Here is a 24,465-nt window from a genome sequence, read left to right as displayed (position 1 = left end):
TTTTTCCGTGGACACTGAATTTCTTGCTGAAAACCTCACTATATTACATTAAATGACCCGAAAGCGCATAACCTTTCTTTTTAGCTGTGGCACAGTGAAAAGGCAGAAAGAAGCCTATAAGTCATCATACACAGTATTACAAAACATAACTGGTAATTATCTTCAGACATTTGTTTGTCCTAGGTTTGAAGTGAAACACTTGAGCACACACTAAAGTGTCTGCAAACACGTGTGGCTCCAACACTACAATTAACTCCGTATATGTAATCGTTGAAGTCATCTACTAAACCCACCCAATCCCTGACTTTCACCTCCCAATATGCAAATACATGTAAACAAATACCATATTGCACTAACCTCTCAGTGCCCCTGTCACAACACTACTACTTTGCAATCAACTTTGCTTTCTCAGCCTTCACACACATGGCTGAGCACAGGCTTTCACACCAAACTGAAGGGGAGAGGAGAGGAGATGAGCTGTGACAATTAAGCTGAAACACTGCCAGGCCCTGAGGGAAGAGGTAGTGAGCAACCACTAAGCAACTTGTGCATAACTGCACACTATTGACACTCACACAAAGATGTAAAATTTTACATTTAATGTTAGACATTAACAACTTCTTCTATAATCTCATGATACCCTTCACACCTAATTATGAAAAGATAGATACATGGTAGCATCTGTAGCCAAAATAGTAGAATGGGAAAAGGAATATTCCTGTTTCAAAGAAAAGAATTGAAATTGCTACTAAATTATTATTACTATAAGCTTATAGTATAGAGACCTATCTTCACTATCTGGGACTCCAACACACTTATATTTCTCCCATTCTCACTTTTACCATCATGGCACAAATATTCCACAGTGCACTGTAGGTGCAGTGCACCACTCTATTTGCAATGGAGATGGTTTTAATGACTGATCCCTTTCAACAGTCCTGAAAAAAGGTTCAACATGACAGGTCACCCAGAGCATTACCTGAAATCTTGTTGATTATCTCCACATTGGCATTGATTATCATGTCGCTTATTCTCAGGGACTGTATCAATCAGTGGTTGTTGATATGAAGCTAAGTCATTGATCGCAGCAGATTAACAGGAATGAAAGGGCACAGCTGTAGCCTAATTTGCCACAACTCTTAGCTAAGCCATCACTCAGTGGGCCACCAACACCTGCAACTGGAATAAACATTAATTCAGAGCACTTATTAAAGGAAAGTCTCCTGGATGTGGCTTAAATACTCAGGTTTCTAGATGTATTCAATACAGTGTATGTCACAAAATTTTTTTATGTAATATCACAAAAAAAAGTAAAAAGGAATTGATAAAAAACATTATCTTACAAGAAATTTTACTCTCAGTTCACTCAATTGATCCTTAAATGTGTTAAATGTGCTTTGTTAAATGCCTCTAGAATTAATAATAAAAGTGCAGTCCTGTTGACTGAAGCCAGCAGTTTTAGCTAAAAGAAAAGACATTTGCCCTACTTTTACTGAGCAGCCACAACATTAAAACCACCAGATGGTAATGATGTTGTGGCTGATTGGTTTATTAATTTTTTGTAAGATATCAAGTTACCTTTTTTTTTTAATTGAACACCTTGACTGGTAACTGAATTACACATGATAATGACAACTGTAACAAGAATTTTCATGTCAGCGGTTCTGCTTCAGTGCAATAGTCAGGCTCTTTTACATATGTGCATCACAACAGGCTGCTTATTCCTATTTTTTCTTCTTTGGCCAGGGTGCATTAAATGGATTAAAGCAGTAAAAGCAGAAGAGCATATATTCAGTTCCCCCACATCGAGGGTGAGAGCAGCGGACAGCATTTTGTGGAATGTCACAAAATCCCTGGACCATCTCTCCAAATCAAAGATGGAAGATTAAAAACCTCAGAGTAGATACAATCACATTCATTAAATGGCTTTGTCTGTTCAATGGCCTGTGCTGCAGTGTTTGGGGGCTTTTTCTCCAACATAGACTAGTATTATTGTGCCATGCATATCTGGGAGAAAGGATATAGGTATGAATGTATAAAAATAAAATAGAATTGAAAAATATGTTGAAGGCAGAGTTTCATGTTTTTGTATTTTTTAAGCTCTTGTTTGTTTTGTATGTCTTATGCCATGAATGAAAATTAAGTATAAGTTTTAAAGAAAGAGCATGTCTGTGTTGTGAATGTCACACCTGGATAAGCTTCGGAACAACAGAATGATACTCAAGCAATTCAGACCATGACTCATGTACTTGATGTTTCAGCCTAACATAAGAGAAATCAATTCTCACTAATGCAAGCAAAGCTGCTTACTGTTGCTTTTCTGTCTGCGCCTGATTCTTGTTTGTCTGTGTGAGAGGCTTACATATAAAGTAGAGGGGGTTCAATATTTTTATGGCTACTCAGTGTAATAGCCTATTATTTCTGAGTCTGTCGACAATGAAAGCAAAAGCATTTGAGTGATAATCCAAGGTTCAGGATTTGATCAAATCAACCAGATCCCTAGAGGGCAAAGGGGACCCATATGCTGAAGATAACATCCATGTACAACACATTGGTGTCAGCAAAATGTTATTAGAGGTTTTAGTTTATCTCTCCGAGGAAGTTTCAAGACCAACACACAAGGATGACTAATTTGCATGAGCATAAAATGAAGAGCAGCAAAAACATCACACAAGTACGATGCTACTACATGGATCACATTCCCTTGCTAAATTAGGTTAAATTTAAAAAACAAAAATATTTTATTCATTATGCACATCACTAATTTCTTGTGAGATGAAAAAGGTTAAAATCTAAATACAGTTGCGATGGACAATATTCAGATCCCTTTAATGTTTGTACATTTTACTGCACTGTAAATTTAGTTTAGAATGGGAAAACTTAATTTCAATATTTTACATACAGTATTACAGCAGTAAAACAGTATTATTTTGTCCTTGTGTATAAAATGTATTGTCTCGCAAATAATTTTAAATAAAAAAACTGAGCCCTCTTGTTTATGTAAGTATTCAGACCCTTAATTCAATTCTTTGTAAAAGCCCCTTTAGCTGTAATTACAGCTCATTATCTTCTTGGGTAAATCCCTGTAAGCTTCTCACAGTTGGATTTAAGCAACTTATACCATTATTCCTAACAAATGCTCTCAAGTGTCATCAGATTGAATGGAAAGTGTCATCTTCAGGTCTCTCCACAGATGCTCCGTGATAAGTTTGGGATTTGGTTGGCCCACTCATGGACAGTCAGATACAGATATGCAGCATGAACTATGACCCCAGTCTGAGGTTTCCTGCACTCTGCATCATGTTTACTTCTAGGACAATATATTTGACACTAAAGCTTGGATGTTGTACTGACATGTGACCTGGGGGACGTTATGCAAACATCTATGTCTTTGTAATCATTGTCCAATTAGTTCAATAAAGCAATGATGGAGACTAGTTAAGTTATAAATTCATGTCAAGAAAGAAGTAAAGCAAAAAAATTTACCTGAACTAATATTTGGACTGCCACAGCAAATATTTTTTTTTAATATGGCTTACTTTGTCATTATTGGTTTGAGTTTGTAGATTTATAGGAATTTTGGCACAATGTGTGGAGTTTGAGGAGGTCTATTAGCAGAAATGGTATCTAGTATTCATAATTATATTTTCAGACATAAAGACATTCATCCACAGACCACAGGGTCAGTGGTTCGATGCCCGGTCCTGGCTAAATGTCAAAGTGTCTCTGGGCAAAACACTGAACTGTGGTTCTCCTACCGGTTAGGTGGCCGTGCTAATCCATCCACCACCGCGCTGCTTCAAAAATATATAAAACAGGAAATAGATTCCATTTGTATTTTTTGGTCCCTTCAGCTCATCCCGTGAGTTCAGGGTCACCACAGCGGATCATTGTCCGCATCTTTTGGAACAGTTTTTATGACGGATGACCTTCCTGATGCAACCCTCCCCAATTTCTACCAGGCTTGGACCAGCACTGCAAAGCTGGATTCACCCCCCTTTGAAGTAACTTGCCCAAATTATCATTGAATATAACTTGAAGTACGATTAAATCCATTATTTAGAAATGGAAGTAACATGGCACTGGTATAAAGCTGCTTAGAGCAGGTCCTGCCGAAAAAAAAAACTAAATGACAAAAAGAGGACTCTCCAGTCTTGTGCTATAGCTAACTTATAAGTTGGGCCCTGGTGGCTAATTGGTAGAGCATTGGGTTGGGAAGCAGGAGGCCTTGGGTTTGAATCCTACCCCACCAGGGAATACCTAGAGCCACCCTGATGCCGGTTCCAACTCCGGATAAAATGGGACAGGAAGGCCATCCAAAATTAAAATCAACCAAATCAATGTGCAGAACACGTTCCACTTTGGTCAAGGGACTAACTGAAAGCTGTTGATCTTAATGTATTCATGCTGAGGAAATCATGATCATGGCAAACAAATTATGGTTAATTAAAATGTACATGCATAAGATCCATAATCAATTTAGTTCAAGCATAAGTCTTAGTGGACTTTCAGGAATGGGATAGACATAAAGTCACAGTAACTTTGTCTGTTGACCACCAAAACCTAATCCATTCAATCCCTGAGTCCTGTTTGTGTCACATTTGAAGTTCTCTCACAGTGTTTTTGATGGACAGACAGACCCAAAAACATAATGCCTCCAATTATGGTTGTTGGCAGCATAGAGGCATAAAACATTTCTTGGTTATTTTAATAGAAACCTTTTGACGTTGTTATAGATTTTAGCCATGGGTGCTTTTAACTTTTGTTGTAAATTAAATTTAGATACACTGACCAAAAACTCGCATCAACCATCATAGTGTATTTTTTAGAGTGCATGCCACAATTTCAATACATGATGCATTAAATGTAATGTAAATGATACTGCAGTTCCACTGCCCTATTCTCTTAGTCTGTTATTCAAGCAATTTGAAAATAACAAATAGCATTTGAGTTGCTTTAGGTAGATATGAATAAAGATGTGCTTTTGGCAATCATTGTGGAAACAAATTAGAAAACCTGAAATAGAACAAAAGCTAAACAATTGCAGCACAGCAATAGATGGAACAGGAAGAGTGGGGCCTGGCTGGACACAAGCAGGCAAGCAGAAGGAGCATGGAAGCTCAGCAGGCCAGATAATTATACAACCTGATGAAACAGCCACTTGGTATTCTCAGCACATCCACTAAAACATACCAGCACTAGATAAGTCAGTGGCAGGAGAGAGAGATGGGGAGAAAGAAAGGGAGGAGAAGACCAAAGCAGTCAAACCTAGACAGCAGGGAAGCTCAGTTACAAATCAACCCCATGCCGTGGTCTGAACCTGATGTGTGGAGCCTTTTGAGAGACATAACATATGCTGAAGGACCACAGCTGACACATCACTAAGTGATGTGTAATCTACAGAATGAGTAAAATCATCTCTTCATGTGAGTAAACACAAACACCCTCCTGACCAGTAAATAAAACTGTGATAAAGTAGAAGATGCACCTCAGTGAGTGATGTGGTGGCAGAGCAGAGCGATCTCACTGCATTTATGTTTAATGAAATGTTGTATTGGTATTTCTACACATTGTCATTATTACATGTAAATGCAGAAATGCTGTGTCAACGGTCAGTTTGGCTTTTCAGGTTGCAGTGTAGGGTGGCTGTAGCTCAGTCGTCAATAGACCACAAGATCAGTGGTTTGCATCCTGTTCCCTCCAGGCTATATTCCGACGTGTCCTTGAGCAAGACACTGAACCCCAAGTTGTTCCTGGTGGGTCAGGTGAGCACCTTGAATGGCAGCTGCTGCCACTGGTGTGTGTGTGTGCGTGAATGGGTGAATGAGAAGCAACATTATAAAGTGCTATATAAGCGGCCAAAACAAAGAGTTGAGAACATCAACTTTGCAGAGTTAAGCACAATGCATGAATTGATATTACGAGAAGAGAGTGTGTGACAATGTATCTGGGTAAGAAAATGTATTTACACTGCGTGAAAAGCATAATGGTATATCAATAAGAAGCACAAATTAAGCAACTGAAGAGGGTGTGTAAAATGGGCTGCATACTGCAGACTGCAGCAAGACCACTTTATTGGTAGTCACAAATGGGGGAAGGAGGGAGAGGCATGTGGGTGATATCTCATGGGTGGTAGCAATAGGAGGAGGATGGGGAGGCAGCCATGCTGTATTTCGTAGAGAATGAGTGTCACTCTGGGTCGTTCCGCTGTCAGGAGAGCTGCTAAGAGCTGTGTGCTTCACTGAAGGGTGACAGCAAAGAGACATAGCCGCTCTGCTGCTGTCACAGCCACTCTGCCTCTTAGTTTTCAGCTACAGGCAACTGGGTGGTGTAACTGGCTGCAGGCTGCTGGACTTCAGGGCCTAATCATACTAATCATATCATTTTCACTCTGTATGTGCAAGTTATAGTCAAGGCCAACAGTTAGTCAATGTTCTCATTTTCAGCCCTCGTAAACAAAAAACACAGAGAACACTAGAATTGATTCTGTAAAGGTCAGGTATATTAGCCTTTGGTGCTGGCCTGGCCACACTGCCAACACTTAAAACCTCAGTCTTATTTACACTATTTATGTATCCTTAAAGGTTATGTTGGGTAAATAACACAAACAAGGTCAGTAATCAAAGCTAAAGCAGGCACACAGTCTGTATAGTGGGGAATACTATTAGAGCACAGGCTGCTTTGCTTGAGTCTAGAGCGAGAATAATGCTTTACAGGCCTGGCTTTCTCCTTCCAGCTCTTCACTCATGAATCAAATGTAGTCAAGTGGAACCTCCCCAGCCTAAGAACACAGATTCAAAATAAAAAGCCAGGGAAACTGCATATCCTCTCTATCAAAGGAAGCTTATTGGACTATGACGGCATATTTTTTCCAGCACTGCTGTTTCAGTTAGGAAATAGAGTTGATCGCTCATTTCTGTGTTCAGAATTTTAAAACTGCTCCTGTGCACATGTAAGCATTATTTAATTCAGTATTGTGTCAACAATTTACCATTGCTTGTGCAATTTACTCCTTTTCATTCCATTTTAATTTATATTCATTGGATTAACAAGTGGGCATCTGACTCATCACATCAGGGGGTAATGCTTCTCCAACCTCATATACTGTATACTATATGTAATTCGCCCTCAGCAAACTGAGCACGTGCTCTCGTGGATGGGTAAAGTGGACACACATGGAGGGTTAAGACGATTGCTTCTGTGCTATTGAGGTTCTTTATTCTGACCGCCATATCACATTTTGCTGACTGGAATGCAGTGCACTTTAGCTTGTTGTTCACATTTTAAAATGTATATTCAGTAGCATGGGAAATGTCATTCAGTAGACTGTTGAATGCATCTGTTATGGCCTCTTTTCTGATACAGTGAGCATGGTTTACTAAGCTGTGGGGTCTGTTAGCCGAAGTCTGTAACCCCTATGGAGATGTGTTTCCCTTTAACGTGACATGACCCATTTCCTCCTGACATGTTGACCGAAATTCTGTGATGTGATCTGACAGATTTATCAGTCTGGGTCCCCTGATTTGTGCCATTATGTTGTGTTTAGGCCATCTAAAATCCAAAATGGCAGAATTGAGGTGTCATGAGATCTAATGAGACATGAAAAACCTAAATTTGCCAAACCTCATGGACATGTAGCTCCACATCTGGCTGTGCAGCTCATATCAGACAGGGAAATGGTTTTATGTAATGAACCTCAATATATGAAATATGAAATCAGCAAAGGGAATCACCTCTGTAAGACCTGAATTTTTAGTAATTAATCAGTGGAAAGTCTTTCACAGCATTAGATAATTTTGGTATTTGCTTTAAATTCTGCATTCAGTAGATGTAAAGTGAGTCTAAATATTGTTTATTTAAGGGTGCAATCAATGCTACACCCTTTTGGCTTTTATCAGAAAGCGCCATCATGTTTGCTGTAATTTTTATGACCTCAACAGGGGTACTCCACAGTCCTGACAGTGTTAAAGCACACCCCGTGCCCTCTATAAATATTTTCTTTATGGCCAGGGAAGTGAGAGGGACGCATTACATGGATGAGCTGCATCTCTTAACCTCATCCACCTTTTATCAACCAAGATCCTGCTCAATGACCTGCACAGACCAGCAGAGATGAACAACTGTTCACAACAATTGATGAACAACCCTCCACCAATCTCTTCTCTGCAACAGACTGATTCTTATAATCACCATGTGGATCCATCACTGGGTACTGCCCCCCCTTCTCAGTATCATAGCTGTATGGTCGTATGTCAGAGAGAAAGCTGCACTATTGATCTCATCTCAATGAGGCAGCCTCAAGGACTAAGCTCTGTTCAATTTGAAATAAGATCAGCACTGAGCTGTGGGGGTCCAAAAAGTAATTCAAATGATGCAGCTGGGCAGCATTGAATTATGTTCTGAACAAATACCCAAGTCGCCAAAAATATGCAATTAAGTGGAATTAATGATGAAATTAAAGATTTGATGCAAGGGTGACATGCTTGCAGATTACCAACAATATGTTGGAAATCTAGAAGTAGAAGTAATTTTTCCACAGTTTGTGAAGTGTTTCTGGGGCTTTTAGCTTCAACCAAAGTCCTTCCCTAAGTATAACTCAATCTTATTGCCTAACCCCAAACGGTTTTGTTTTGTGGTCCAACTTCTGCTGAAATAAACAATTTCTCAACTGTTTCCTTTAAAGCAGGATTTTACATGTATTTTGACCAGATTAGGCATCAGGCATTACCTGTGGGAGTTAACAGTTAGATTAGTGCTCATACTATTAATTATTTTAATTATTCATAACGTGCCAGTCATTTTCACGATCATATGATTAATCGTTTGTTTTTAAATAAGAAAACTGAAAATTGAAAATTATCCTTTACTATTCACAAAAGAGCAAGCGTTCTAAAGATCAATGTCAATGTCTTGTTTTTTATGTATTCACATTTGAGATACTTGAACAAATGACAAAATTTTTGTGTAATTTATCAAACTATTTACATATAAGTGACTTCACCTAAGACTAAGCATAATACAGATAAATTAATTATATTTTAATATGAACTCAGCATACTCTAACATACTGATCAACAATAATTTAAAGGAACTGAGGCTGCAATTAATAATATTTATTATCTGTTCATATGCCAGTTATTTTCTCTCATTTAATCAGTTAGTCGTTGTATGTAATGGTCAGAACACAGTGTAGACTCCCCATTAAAATTTCTCAGACTCCAAGAGGATATGTTCAAATAATTTGTATCTAACAGCTGAATAAGACACTCCAAGGGAATCCTGGATATATATGTTCAACAAATAGAAGTATAAAATAGTATAACTAAAATTTTGACAAAAATAGTTGCACATTCATTTTCTCCCGGCAGAAACTAGCAGAACTACAAAAAATTTTTTGCAGACACCAGAAGAGATACAGAGCCATAATAGTGGGAAAAAGCTATTTAAGATAGTCAGAGAAGGAACTGACATGCAGGTGGTGGTGGTGCGCTAACCTTTGGTCCTGTCAGAGTGAACCGTTTGGCTGGCATCAGCATTTTGCTACTCTTTCGCACAAAGATTGTGAGGTTAAGCTGGTGTACAGAGAGTCAACTCCAATACTCATTTCCATGTTTTGTGGTCCAATGATCAAATTATTAATTTAGAGATGAGGAGTCAGAGGAGCAGCTAAGACCATGACAAACAGCTCAGCCAAAACCAGTCAAGTGGAACCGAGGAACTATTCAAACATGTGGCCAAAACAGATGTCTCTTTTTGGACATAGGTATTCTGTGCCAAATGCACATTTCCTCTCATGGAATGCCCAGTGAGAGGAGCCGGACTTCTCATTTTAAACTAATGCTTGGATGACCTGGTCACATTTCATGTTTATGGCTTCTTCAGTGACTAACATGGTAATTTGAGGAAAGTTGTCATTCAAGGCACAACTAAGGTTTTTGTGGCCAGGAGGAGCTTTGGATCAAATCACCAACCCTGCGGTTTGTGGACAACCCACTTTGTCAGGGTTTTGAAGAAGTTCCATTCAATACAAACCCTAATCACATTTCTGATCCTCTTTAACCTTTTACCATCTCCATCTCCAAGACAATAACACTGAAGTGTTTTTGTCTTGGAGGCAGAAATTATGTGGCCCTACAGCCTAATAAACAAAAAAGCAGCCAAGCACTATTAGACTATTTTGTGACTGCAGTCTCTTTCCGTGAATTTGCTCTCATCCAAGTCTCCTCCCAAGATATTCATCATCTTTTGCTCACTTGCTCTCAGAGGACTCTTGATTGGAGTTTCTGTGGTTATTTTAACACTTTGTGATCAGCAGTTGAGTGGGAGTTGTGAGGTACACAAGCCAAGCCATGATGATGCAGCAATGGGTTGTGCCTATTTATATTACCCAGAACACTGGATTCCAACATTTTTGTATTATGTTGTATCAAAGCTATCTGTTGTACTGCTTTTTTTTCATTTGTTGTTAGGGTTGTATTTTTACTATAAATGCCAGAAGCCAGACATTTCAGACAAGTTTCATCTAATCCTTTTAGCTTTACTGGCTTGCTATCTACTATCAATCATGGCACATGGTTTTAGGTATAGCAGGTACTGGGAGGTGTGTTTAATGCTATTCAGAGTTATTGCCATAGAAAGTCTGCTAAGAGATGCTTAGATATCCACAGTGTGCAATCATGCAAATATTGCAAGAAGGAATCAGGCTTGATTTGATTTTGCTTTTTTTACACTGATCAAGAGAAACCGAAAATAAATGATGGCATGAGAACTTAATCAGCGTTGCACATCTGGACACGGCAACTTTTCTCATTCTTAAGTGAACAGGTCCTGTCACCAATTTTTGACTGAATGGAGGTCTGTAGCTTAGTAATACTGTATTTAATGCATTTCTGCTTTACTTACTTAAATACTACAAGTATTTTCTGTTTTACATTGTATATATCTTTTTCATTTTGACATTTTTTTGTTGTTGATCAGTGTAAAAAAAGCTGAATTAAATCAACCATTATTCAGTGCTGTCCTGAAAAGGTGAAAATAAGGTGTATTATTACTTTTTCCAGGCACTATGTGAGTTTGAAAACACAGTTTTTAGACACACAGCTAGACTACAGTGGGTTCACTTCTGACACATTCTTTCTCCAGTGAGTCACCTACTTCACTAATAGTTTAGAGTAGGTCTACATTTTAGAAAATCGACAGTCCAAATAAAAAGAGTGGCTATTTATTTTATGAGGCAAAAAGATGAAGAGTTCTAAAACTCATTGGATATAAATATTCAATGGACAGTAAAATATTAAACAACAAATTATACCCAAACAGATAATGTTTCCCCTCTCTACTGCATCAGTCACAACTGAAGCTGTTACAATTTATTTTCTAATAGGCAGTTGGCATTGACTGAGTGGTACAAATAGACAAATAGACAAAGTGGGGGTTTAACTTTTTGAACTCTTTGAGAATTATATATATATACATATATATTTCAAAAAGTTAAAGTATACCACCCACACATGCTAAACAGATGCCATCTGGCCCTATAGGGAGGGCTAGATGGCAAAGAGGAAAAGTAAACTGCACCACTGTGAGCTTCACTTGACATGCTGGCTGCTAACAGAGCCCAGAAAATTATTATTCTGGTCCTGTCAAGCAAACATACAGACAAAAAGATTTATGCAACTGCGGGACCCACCCCAGTTTGGCTGTGTCCACTTGCTCGCCTGCCACTGAACATGGCTGCATCTTAGATAAAAGGGTTCAGCTGAATAATCTAACTGAAAGACGGAGAAAAACTGGAGAAAGTACATTAGATAAGATACAGTGCAAAAAGACATAGGTCTTTATTATTGTAAGTTGAAAAACATTGGTGCATTCTGGGTCAGAATGAGTGAAACTAATTTTGAAGGACAGGAAAGAAGGGATTTGCAAAATAATGGTGAGGAATGAATACGGGCTGCTTCAAGTTTTAGTCAGAGTATAGCCTAAGGTTTTAACTGATCCAATCCTGCAGATAAAACACAATGAAAAGTTTATCAGTAAGGAATTTCAGGATGGACATTTATATATCAGCCACCATTATCCCCACAAAATGAAATGGTTGCGTTGTCCTGCAAGATTTCTGTAAACAGCCTACAGTGAAAGAACGGATTAGGTCCAGTGCCGATGGTTTCGTTTAACTCATTGCAAATGCCTGTTCACCACAACTCACAAATCTCAAATCCATTCATAAACATCATAAAATTTTTTCAGAGGTTTTATCACAGCCAGCAATTGAGAACAGATTGAAGACAGTGGCTACCATGGTGCCAGCTGACTTTAATGTTTGTGGCTTTATAGAGACCAGAAATTTGACAGGCAGAGTATCTTTGTCCGGAAAGGCTCATTTTACAGTACACTAGAGGGATTATTGTTGCCTTTTTCATAATCCTAAAGAGATTTTTGCATATTCAAGGATTTGCTACATTTGACACAACATGTTGACAGTCATGTGCTTATGTTACAGGCCCCAAACAACAGAGACCTGTAGACAGGATATATACCCTGTTTCAGACAGGAAAAAGTAGAGACGGGAGACGTTAGTTGTGTCCGTTCAATCAGGCTGTTTCTGTCTTTATTAAACAAGCATATTTTATTCTCATTTGACTCTTCTGTTTTGTTTTTATAAACATTTTTCTCTATTTCACAACAACTCAATTCAACATGTTTCCATTAACATACATTGTGATTTCCATCTCACAGGTTAATATACTGTAACTTACAAACAGAGTCTGGAAATACAGTGCAGTACTGTTTAACATTAATAGTATTAATTCACCACTATAGATTGCATTAACAATACTTACTTTGTGTCTGCTATACTAGCTCTCACTATACACTACCTCAGTAATCCTGTTACTAGTTAAATTCAGCCTATTGATCAATTTTTATGTTTTACACATTTGCAAACATTTCAACAAAGTAGTATACAAAATAACCCACTGGAACTGAACTGGTGCTGAAAACAATACAGAACAGGAAAAATTCGTTATACAACCCATATTCCTCACTCTCGGTCTCACATACAACTTAATTACACATGAATTATATTTCTAACAAATGTCCAGGAGTCTTTAGTCCACACAGAAACACTCACAATAAAACCGCCAATGGTATCGTGTTCACACACGGAAGCTAGCAAAACTTTACTTCGACAAACAACTAATTTTAGGCTTTAAACGCTGCTCAAATGTGTGTTTATCTCCTCAAACCTAACCGTAGTTAGCTCAAAAAGACCTTAGACATCCTATGGAGTATGTTGTGATTAAAATACACATGCTACTAACCTGTTTCAGACAGGAAAAAGTAGAGACGGGAGACGTTAGTTGTGTCCGTTCAATCAGGCTGTTTCTGTCTGAGAAGCAGAGGCCTGAAGGCTACGTTCAACTAGCGCTCATTTTGATGAATGCTCCACCTAGTGGCGTAACTTGACAATTACAATGAAAAGCTTGAAACCTAAACCCATGGTAAATGTTCAGAAATTTAGCCTCTCTGCACCAAAATACAAAAAAAAAACACATATTCCTAATCAACAATTGTGACCAACCACTGGTGGGTGTCACACATGAGTAGCAAAATTATATTGAAAACATTGGCATATAAAATTTGATACAGCAGTAATAGAAATAGGATCTGTTTATACTTGTTGTTTTTAATATTTAAAGAATGGGTAAGGTTGTATCTTGTCAAAATGTAGAGCACAACAATAAAATGTCTCTCCAATTCCTTTTTTATTTCAAAACTGTCCTGCGGAGATTTGTGAATATTTTATTTTACAACTGATGAAAAATTATTTCTATTTTAGACAGATGGGTGATAAATACGCCTCATATTTGGTGAAAGATGTTGTTTGTTATGGATTGTGGTTATCTGGTCATGCAAATAATTTTTCACAGATAAACAATATGCAGCCTATTGTTCTGTCACTCACTGACATCATTTATAACACAATCCTGATTACATCAGGGCCCAGTTCATAAAAGATATAACATTTACAGCAACAGTTTTCTTTACATTTATCTTGAAGCACAGACAAGTAAAAGCATCTCCTGGGAAAGGCTCACCCTACGATCACTTTTTCAATGAATTGTTCATGTGTGAAAATGCAGCGGGTGTGACTTTGCAACTCATTGTGCAAGATACCCACCAGGGATATTGTCCTCCTTTGTTGTCTTGCTAACCTCCAGTCCAAGTAATTCATCCCTAAGCTCTTGACACTGCTCAGTCAGCCGTTGCAGTTTAGGTTCTTGAGCAAGTATTTTGAAACAGCAGCTGCTGTCAAATATTTTATTTCTAAAAAGGCAGGAACCTGGCATCCTATGTTTTGCTTATCAGAAGTTAACAACTGTGTTCTCTTCTTTTTTGGAAGAAAGTATCAAAGCAAGGGCATTCAGTACACTTAAACTAAAATATTCTGATGGTTTTTAAAACACACACACACACACACATTTGAGTTTTTGTCAATGATGCCAATGACTCATATGGCATCCTGGTTCATTTCTAATACACCTTTGTTTCAAATGTGCCTCTAAAAAAAGGATTTTGAAAGAGTTCTCCCAGTTTTACAAAATAAAATTAGGACATCACTATGTGATAGAAGAGAAAGGAGGGAAATTGAGAATGTCTATACGAAAGTTCATCAGATAGTTGTGTGGAGATTTTTCTCTGGATGGAAGTGGAACATGCTAGCTGTTATTTGAATATTACTACATGTGCTGCCATACAGGAGCCACTATTAGTTTATATAATCACAAAAACAATTCTCTCAGAGCACTTTTTTAATATGGTTCCACCAAAAACTAAGCAGTGAACAGACCAGAACACAACTACCCAGTGCAGACTCTCCACAAAAGTAACCCAACATATGACTAAATTCCCCAAAAACAGTCCTTGATACACAGCATTCAGGTTCATATGTCTGTCAAAATAGTAATTTCAATACTATTCACTTATTGTCTTGCTTCTCGACACAACGAGACCCTAATAAACTTTGTTTGCTATTACTTACTTTGCTATTACAATTAGTGCTACGCAACTCTCATTTCTGCGGTTGATTCCATTTTTGTTTGAAATTAAAATTTATAATGGTGGTATTTACCAGTAAATCAGAGAGATTACCAATTAGTACAACAGTACATCAAGAGAAAATTCCTCAAGCATTAACAAGGAAAGTAGCCAGATCATTCAGTGCCATGTGGAAGTGCCGTGCTAATTGCTATTACAATGGACTCTTTATTTTCTATTAAACCATAAACAAGAATTTACATTTGAGACACAGAATCCAAAAGGCTAAGCCACAATTCCTGCATGTGGAAATAACCCAAATTAAGTATGAATAAAATTGCATAAGCAGAAATAATAATAATTTATCCTCACTACACAAATCAGTGTTTTCAAGCTCAGTATTCTCTACTTTAGCATACCTGTCGACACGCACCTGTCGACCACATCAGTCCTTCACAATTTTTCTCATTATTCCCAAATACTAAGTTTGCTCAAATTCATAAATACCTGATTTACCAAGAAAAATATTTGACATTGAGAGATTCTGTATGATAAATAAGGACTAACAAATCTTTCCTCTTGAGCCATGTATTTTCAAGGTCTCCTTCAAGGCTCTTTGTACTGCTAATTGTTTTAACAACAGAAGATCTGTAATTCTGATATTAAAGTTTAAAAAAAAGTATGCTAATGAATAAACCAGTACCTAAAAAAATAAAAAAATGAATTTTCTTTTTGTTGTTTGCCAAAGGCAGCCACAGGATAGACAACAGGTTTTACCATTTACTCAAGATTCTCAGTCCATTTTCCTGAGCAGGACATTCAGCCTTAACTACTTCTATTCACAATTTCTAAGCTGCCATTCATCTTGCTCTGAGAATAAACGGATTTTCCTTCTTTAATGGAAAATTTCCTGTGGAGCCTATCCACTTTCCATAGCCTTTACAGTGGCTATGGGCTGTTATGCGGTTTAAAATAATTTAATTCAATCTTACAAAAAGACTTTGGACCTCCTTTGTGTAACTGTAACAACAACCATTTGACTATAATGGTCTTTTTTTCCATAGCAAATCTGAGTTTCATTTCAGAGTTAATTCTAAACTGCATGTGACAATATGCCTCTTCTCTTTAAGGCACTCCTCTCTAATCTAACCACGCAATATCCAAAAGAATTTAAATGAATTAACTTATTATTAGTTTATGAAAAATGAAATGCTTCTGTACCCATGCGCATAACTGTTTTGTACTAGATTTTCACACACACAGTAAAGTCATTCATTTAATATGGACCTAGTCTTTAGAAACTCTAGTGAAAAAAGAGAAAACGGAGGATTTGGTTTCTAATCATAATAGTCATAATTAATTAAACGCTACAATATGTATCAAATATTCTTTCAGTAGTAGCAGCAGTGGAGAGATTTTGCTTTTGAGAGGATTTTGAGTGGCACCTGAGCTGGGCAGAGCATAGCAGAGTGCAGCACAGCAGGGAAAGAGAGTGCTAGGTGGAGAGGAGAGAAAAGATTTTAAACCTCAGTGCTCCTCCAAGCTAACGATTAGTCTAGTAAAATGCAGAACTCAGAGGACAGAATGTGAAAAGGTCATTCATCCCAGAGCGTGAATTCTGGTGAGCTGCTGCAGACTGGGACACTGAAGCAGAGCAGGTATGTGCTGCCCTGACCTCCACTGCCAGAGGAAATGTTGGCTTCTGGCCATAGTGGCTGCAGGGTGATCGAGAGCGTCTGGCCGGTCCTCTCTCCCTCAAAGCGGCCACATCACTATTCTCCTCCACCCACTATCCCTCTGTCCAGTCAAGTCTTGATATGCTTCTAAGAGCCGTAGTCATAGCAATGACCAGGCCCAGGATGCCCTTGGGGATCATTTCTTGACAGAATTCCTCTGTGTACTCTCTCAGTAAAAGGTCGGCCCCTCTGCTGAATGGTTGTTTATCTTTTCAGACGTGTAAAATTGTCCCCCGGCTATGTTCATGCTCTTCCTCCTATTCAGTGCTTTCACACCAATTATTTTGCATGCCAAAACTCATCTCTAAATAAAAGGTGGAGTGTTAGAGGGATCTATTAGTCCAATCACGTTTTCATTAGTGTGTGAATTTAAGAATCATTTAATTTTTTAGTTGTTTGTTTTAGCATGGAAATAAATTATGGAAATGGAGATGGAAATTTTATGTCTACGTGGTCACTGTCATGTTACACCAACATATTTACAGTTCACATTAGCACCTTGAATTTAATATAGAATTGCTTGAAAGATGATGAAGAGTAAAAAATTACTTTTAATTTCTAATGATCTTATGGATCATTGATCATAACCTGTTAAAGTTTACCACAGCAAACCAGCCATAAATGTGAAAACAGTGTCAGACTGGGCTGTTGTACCTCAAACCAGAGGATTTCACTCACCTTCCTCTGTGCTATTGTACTATGCTATCAAGTCCAAAGTGATCTTTAGTAAATGTAAGTATTTTAAAACTCACTGGGTCTGAAAAGAAATTGGTGTTAAAACTTCCCAATCAAGTTAGATCCCAGTTCCATGCAGCTTAACATTCGGATGGCCCCAGAAATGTCGATATGATATGAGGCAGAAACCCTGACGCTTGACTTAATGGGGTAGTGGTCCCTGTTATTAGCAGAAACGCTAATGTAACCTTTTATTTCATGTTGATGCTCCTTCGCATCAAAAACATTCAATTTTCAAAACACCGGCTAGCTTCTGTTGTGAAACAGCCATGGGAAATGTTAAGTGTTGTCAATGACATTTGCAGCGCCAGGGCTTTATGCTTACTCTCTTCTAAAGTTGTTCTCATAAGGTTAAAAATTTAGGAAAGTAAGGAATTTTTAGAAGCACAAAGAAAATCATTATGAAATAATTATTGATGATTTTATTTATTTATTTAATAATAGAATACAGATTTTAATTATTTCGGCTTCAAAATTTAGACTATTTACCTAGTTTTTTAAAAGTGTATTAACGTTACAGAATAATTGTGTAAATGGTATGAACATCTTTATACGTCTGTCCTGTTAATATAAAAGATCTCTTTCATCAGTGCATGAGAAGAGAGCACTATATTATCAATGGAAATATAGTTTTAACTTATTACCAAACATATTCTCAATTAGAAGTAGCTATAAACCATCTTTTTTGAGCAAGGGTGATGTAATATCAAAAACCTAACTCTGCTTTGTCCACAACTTGTATGTATGTGTTCCCAGGGCTTCTGCTGTTTCTGCTTCTTACACAAGCACAGAACATGCAAACTAAATGCCCTTTGCCTGTTGTCTTTGTGTTTAAGTGCCACTTATCAGCCCAGAGAAAAGGTGACGTGAGCCAGAGCAGCAGTTGGTCTTCGTTGCAGCTAGTTCTTTGTCATTAGCTTGGTGTGTCCTTAGATTTTCAAATGCACATAAACGCTCAGTCTATAAGTCTATAGCAAGGGCTGTTTGAGCTGTGGATGAGCTATGACTATCCATGACATGGATATTTATATTGACTTATTGTTGGCATCACAAATCTTGGCTCCTCTGCAGTCAAGAAGACTTACTGACATTTATAATGAAACACAGCAATCACACACACCTGTTAAACTGACAGACATTGACACCACCCCAAAGAGCCAATAGAATGAATGTCCCTGTAGCAACTGGAGAGGGAAACAAATAGTAGAAAGGGGGAGACATTAAGGATACAGAGAGAGAAGGAGAATAAATTGGTCAGAATCCATAAGTTGAATCAAAGGAGAAATAATCATTCACAATCAAAAACATGTAATCCTTTTTAGAAGGCAGGAGCAGCTGCTGCAGCAGCATTTTTTCTCACTTATGTGCACCTTTAATTCAGACAGATGATCTTTTGCAAGTTAGCTAAATATTGAATACTAGATTTTCTTTTAAAATGACAGTATAATTGAAATTTAAACCACACATATTGTAATGGATTTGTAGTCATGGATTGAGCTCCATAAGAAGCCTAACTGTGATACATCAACCCTCATCTGATATCACGACACAAGGCAGAGATCAGTAATGCATCACTGGAATTGTAAATGAGCCGAGCTCCTCCATAAGCCACTGTTACCAGAAACAACAAGTGACAAGAATATAAATCTAAAGTATTGACTAATATGACTCAGCCTCCTGTTACTGACAGTTTGTTCTCTGCCTGTGGCACTCAGAAAGATATTTGCTCTCAACAGTATATCCTCTACATAATAATCCCAAGCAGTATTGCCATGCTCTTTATGTCTCTCGTCCTGTTTTAGCCCATCTGTTCCATTAACATCACAGTATCTAATCTTCAGTCAGTAATCATCACAGTCCCAGATCACAGATACGAGAAAAATATCCTACTCCCCTTCACTCATACAATAATTTCTATCCACTTGTTTTTTTTTCTTTGTTTTGTTTTGTTTTCAGTAATTTTTTCTGCCACTGTCACAGAAACCCATGTGCCATGTACACAATCACACTTAGTCTTTCAGTAATCATGCTTTCACCGCCTCCCACACAGGCATCCAGTATGTTTGGTTCACAGCAGTAGCTTTGTCCACATTGGCATAGATTGGCAGATTCAGAGACTTTAATGTGTTACATACTTGATAATTGCTCAAAGCAGGTATCAAATGTCAGGTGCATTTAACAAAAAAAACCTTCCATCTTGTACATTTTGCAGTACAATACAGAACAAGACATGAAGCTAAATGCAACTTGTTGAAAAGATGTTGAACGTTGTCAACATTTTTCAGCTTGCAATGAAGTATAATTTTTAGTATTCTCGACGAGCTGTGGTTTTAAAACAAAATCAATGCCAAATAAACTACAAACCAGAATTTTACCATCAGGCAAATGGGACATCTTATTTCTTTGATTGCCTGTTGCCTTGTTTCTATTGTGCAGGTGAATGATTGCGAAACAGAGAGAGGCCTTTGCAGTGCGACCCTGTCCCATGCTGTTCCCTCGTCTCAGGGGATGGCCAAAGTCCAGGATGGACATACAAATGAATGTGACAGGTACATGGTGATTCACGTGATCTTGACACTTTTTTCAAGCATTGCTTTCCTCTGTCTCTGATTTTAAAAATGGATGTGAATATCCTGCAGCTCTGCAATGTTAGAGGAGAGCCAAGATGGTATGGACAGTGGTACCCTAAGTCCTACCTCAGCTCGACAGGTCACCATCCAGCGCAACCCGACACAAGGCTTCGGCTTCATTGCGGGCAGCCAGAGGCCTGTCATTGTACGCTCCGTCTCTGCTGGTAAGTCTGTGTGGGTATGTGATTAAAAACGACAGAGATGAAGAGCATACAGGAAGAGTGATAGACTATGACATTTAATTTTGCTATATGTGTAGGACTTTGTTCACTGTCCCATCTCATCTGCAGACGGCCCCTCCTTTGGCAAGCTTCTCCCTGGAGACCAGATCTTGGCTATTAACGACGAGACGGTGAGCGACGCGCCCCGAGAGAGAGTCATAGACCTTGTAAGGTAACATCCTTTACTGTCCCAGGAGGGAGGGAGGGAGGAGGTTGGGGAGGGTATGGGCCAAGGGACCAGCAGCATGGGCAGGAGGGAGTAAAGAGGACACAGGTAAAGAAGGTAAAAAAAAGGAACAAACTGTTTCTTACTGCTGTTGATGTGTTACATCAACACTAACCTGTGGATGAGTCAGTCCTTTTGCAGCTGAAGGACAGCAAGGAAATGGCAGATATAAACTGGAGAAGCTCTCTAAATACCATGCCATCCGTGGCGTTATCTAACCCACTCCACTCTCTTTTGTCTCTCCACAGACGCTGCAAAGACACTATAGTTCTCACTGTGCTGCAGCCCCATCAGGTAGTATAATGGAACAGACACTCACTGTCTTTCATGTTTCTCTCTCTCAGGATTCCTCTTTTTCTTCATCAGTCTGAACACTTTTCCTTTCACTCTGAATCATACAGAAACACTGCACTGTATTCTCTTCCAGCAGTGCACACTAATGCAATGCATACATACATTGTAATTCATGGCCATGCCTATACTTTAAAGTAATTTATTTTCCTGGTAACCCCTTTCAGAACAGCGCCATGTGGGCACATAAATGCCTACATGAGACCTTATTAAATAAAGATTGTGTGTGCATTCATCCATACAGAGAAATGTACCATCTATTTAGCTGACTAAATGAACTGGATATTTTTAGAAGACGCTACATTGATATGAAAATGTAAATGGATTCAAATTAGTATCATAAATTTGATTGTAGAATTATGAAGTATTCTGCATGTATTAAAATGCAACAAAGCCATGAAACAACAATTTAAAAACCTTTTTCAGCAGCTAAGATTCATGTATAAAGCAATGTTCCTGTTGCCCATTGCAGCAACATACTAAAAGCCTTCCCTCCAACACATATCTCTATAGAGCTGGAAGTCACAGGAGCTTCTGTCTCATTTACATCTCTTTTTTTTCAAGCTAATTCAAGAGTTCCTATTTCTCTCTTTTAATCATCAGTCACCTAAGTCTGCCTTCATTAGTGCAGCCAAAAAGGCCCGCCTGCGAACTAACCCGCCTAAAGTGCGCTTTTCAGAGCAAGTGTCCATCAGCGACCCAGACTCAGTAAGTTCAATTTGACATATCTCACTGTGGCATGTGTACCAAAAATGTGTGGTTAACCTCTTCCTCCCTCTTCCATTGCATATTTATTTTATTTCATTAGCAATTGTCAACACTTCAAGTATTTTTCTCCTCCTTCTTATTTAATTCTAAGCAACTGTGTTTGCTTGGTGTTTAGTATAGCCTCAAAAAAAATTACTTTCCTTACTAATCTGTTTTTAATAGGAGCAACCTGAATGTCAAATTATTTCATTTGAAAACAGCCACAACATCATTTAGAAATATTTGTAGTGACTGGGTTGGACCTATTTTATTGCACAACACAAAACATACCCTCTCATAACATTTTCAGATACCTATTCCTTGTCTTCTGGCTGTAGTTCATGGCAGTTAAACTCAGTATTGTCTCAGACCACATCTCCAGTAAAAATATATTGATGTATCTTAAACAGTCAATATACTGCAGCCCTAATTTTGTATTCAGTGCAAAATGCAATGATTTAATATATTGTTGGCATTAAAAAAAAAAAATTCATAATATTTTTATCAAGAATTATGGACTTAATTTTTGGTCAGTAAATATACATGAGGTTTAGTTTATTAGTTATTACGAGCAATTGTCAGGAGATTGTAGGAATGCAACACTCCACCATCTTGGACTCCCAACCACACCACACTACAGATGACAAAATGTTCTGCATCTATGTTAACTATTATTAAATATTCGGAAGAGGACTACATAATTTTGCTATTAAGTTAGCTGAACTTATACAGCATTCATCATCTATTATCTGCACTTGTCACGTGTACCACAAGGTTCTGGATAACTTTTGTTTAGAACCAACAGACTGTTAGGCAGACAGCTCAAGCTCAATTTTCATTACAGCTGATTTACTCTATTCTTAATATTGTCAGCATCATTCATATGATTCTGATGATATCATTAGTCAGTATCACGTGATTCCCAGATATTTGTCTCAGTAGATCTAAATTATTGGCAGAAAAAGACATTTGTTAAATTAATTACTAAAGCTACTTGAAGGCTGGCTTTTCCATCTCCCTCATCCTTCCCTCGTGTTTCCATTACAATTGTGAATTACATTGATCGGGTCTCAAAGTACAGAGCATAGGCAGCGCTGATGCAGAGATGGGAGGGAGGTGCACTCGGTGTTAATCATCAAATGTTTCAGCCAGCAACCCCCAACCTATGGTTATGACATTTTTTAATCTTCATCTCCAGTGGTCAGAAGTCACATACTGCTATTGATCACCTCAGTGGTTTATCAGTCTTGGCCATGATTTGGTATTTATTGAGAGAAACAGAAAAGGCAAACACAATGAGGCCATGGTGATAAGCTGTGATGTGTCTCTCATAACACTTCTTTTCTCAATGTAACAAGTCAGCTCCAGCTCACCCTCACTAACAAGCACAAATATAATAACTTTTAATGGAAAGTGATAGACCCGTTTGTCCCTCTTCACTGGTGCATCCTAGCTTTAATGCTGCAGTATGGAGAAGGATCTGTTCACTCATAACTCAGAGTTTGGTCTCTCCCAATCTGCACAGAAGAACAGCTTGTAAAGCCTTGTGAATACTTAAGTTCTCTGAAAACAGACTGTCAGGCATCTGCTGTGGACACAGCTCTCCGTTTCAATTGAATTCACTTCTAAAATATAATGTTTTAGTAAATACACATTGCTTTGCTGTGACGAGTTATATCTGTCTAGCTACAGACAACTTACGAATCTCATCATCAGATAAAAAAAAGTTGAGAATTACGGAGGAATTCATTTGGGCTACGAAGCTATTTCTGGCTGCATCATCACCACATCTCGCATTAGATCCCTCAGTTTTATTTTATTATATTAAACCTACGCTTCCTCTGATCACTTTGGCCATTTGAAACTACATAATGAAAATTGAGTAATTTTCTTTAAAGCCCTCAGCAAGATAAAAAAGGACACAACAATGGGATGAGGAGAGTTCTCACTAGCTAGGTTGCATATCATAACTTCATTTCTAAGAATACTTTGAGTAAAAGCAATAACCTTGAATCATTCCATGCCTCCACTCACACATCTCTGAGCAGAATGCTTTCAATTCTACCATACAATTTTCTTTGCATGGAAGACATATTTAGTGGTTAGACTGCAGAAACTAAATAAGACCAGCTTTGATCCTAATACAATGCAAAGGGTGGGCATCCTGCGGCAGAGTTTTCCTTCTTCTCAGGCTTTTTGGAGTTCAGTAAAGGATCACTCTATTGTTCATGCACAGCAACCATCTTTATTAATTCTCCTCCTTACTAGTTATATTGTTACCCACTCATTACCAAAGCACAAACCCATAATTAAAGCTGAATGTGTTTATATTGTGCAAATATCTTCAAACTGTTTGGCACATTCTCACATATACAATCATGTTTTCACTAAACCAAATTTATTTTCTTCCTCATTCTCTTTTAGACAATGCTCAAGGACGACTCCTTGCTGCTCATACCAAATGTGTTGAAGGTGTTCCTGGAGAATGGACAGATTAAGTCCTTCACATTTGATAGCCGTACCACTGTTAGGGTATGTATTCACTAAAGATGAGTACGAGGCAAGTCTGGTGTCTTTGTGTTCAATGTCAACATTTTCAAATTGTGATTTTCACTTATTATCTCTGCTATAATTGTCATTTTTCTTAACAATGGATCATTTGATTCATGACTCTGATGAATTGACACAAGACTGCAGCTCCATGTAACTTCATAGGGAAATTTTACAAAAACACCAGATAGATATACTTAGGGACTGGTGAACATTGTGGAGCATTCAGATTT

General features: G+C 38.0%; 1 protein-coding gene across 5 annotated transcripts in view; it reads left to right on the top strand.

The window, feature by feature from the left end:
• Window positions 1-24,465, top strand: part of frmpd3 (FERM and PDZ domain containing 3) — an 86,034-nt gene that overhangs the window by 49,511 nt on the left and 12,058 nt on the right. For 3 of the 5 annotated variants that reach the window (XM_067519293.1, XM_067519296.1, XM_067519292.1), the window contains exons 3-8: window positions 19,944-20,056; window positions 20,147-20,301; window positions 20,428-20,530; window positions 20,833-20,878; window positions 21,539-21,643; window positions 24,107-24,214. In XM_067519293.1, coding sequence (XP_067375394.1) covers window positions 20,016-20,056; window positions 20,147-20,301; window positions 20,428-20,530; window positions 20,833-20,878; window positions 21,539-21,643; window positions 24,107-24,214 — 558 coding nt within the window. In that variant the 5' untranslated portion in view covers window positions 19,944-20,015. Of the gene's footprint in view, window positions 1-19,943; window positions 20,057-20,146; window positions 20,302-20,427; window positions 20,531-20,832; window positions 20,879-21,538; window positions 21,644-24,106; window positions 24,215-24,465 lie in introns of those variants that run through there. The other 2 variants (XM_067519295.1, XM_067519294.1) reach the window with 2 other exon arrangements.

This window comes from Channa argus, chromosome 10 (assembly GCF_033026475.1).
Source record: "Channa argus isolate prfri chromosome 10, Channa argus male v1.0, whole genome shotgun sequence".
Lineage (NCBI taxonomy): Eukaryota > Metazoa > Chordata > Actinopteri > Anabantiformes > Channidae > Channa > Channa argus.
The sequence above is the reverse complement of the archived record's forward strand: the minus strand, read 5'-3'. Positions and strand labels throughout refer to the sequence as shown.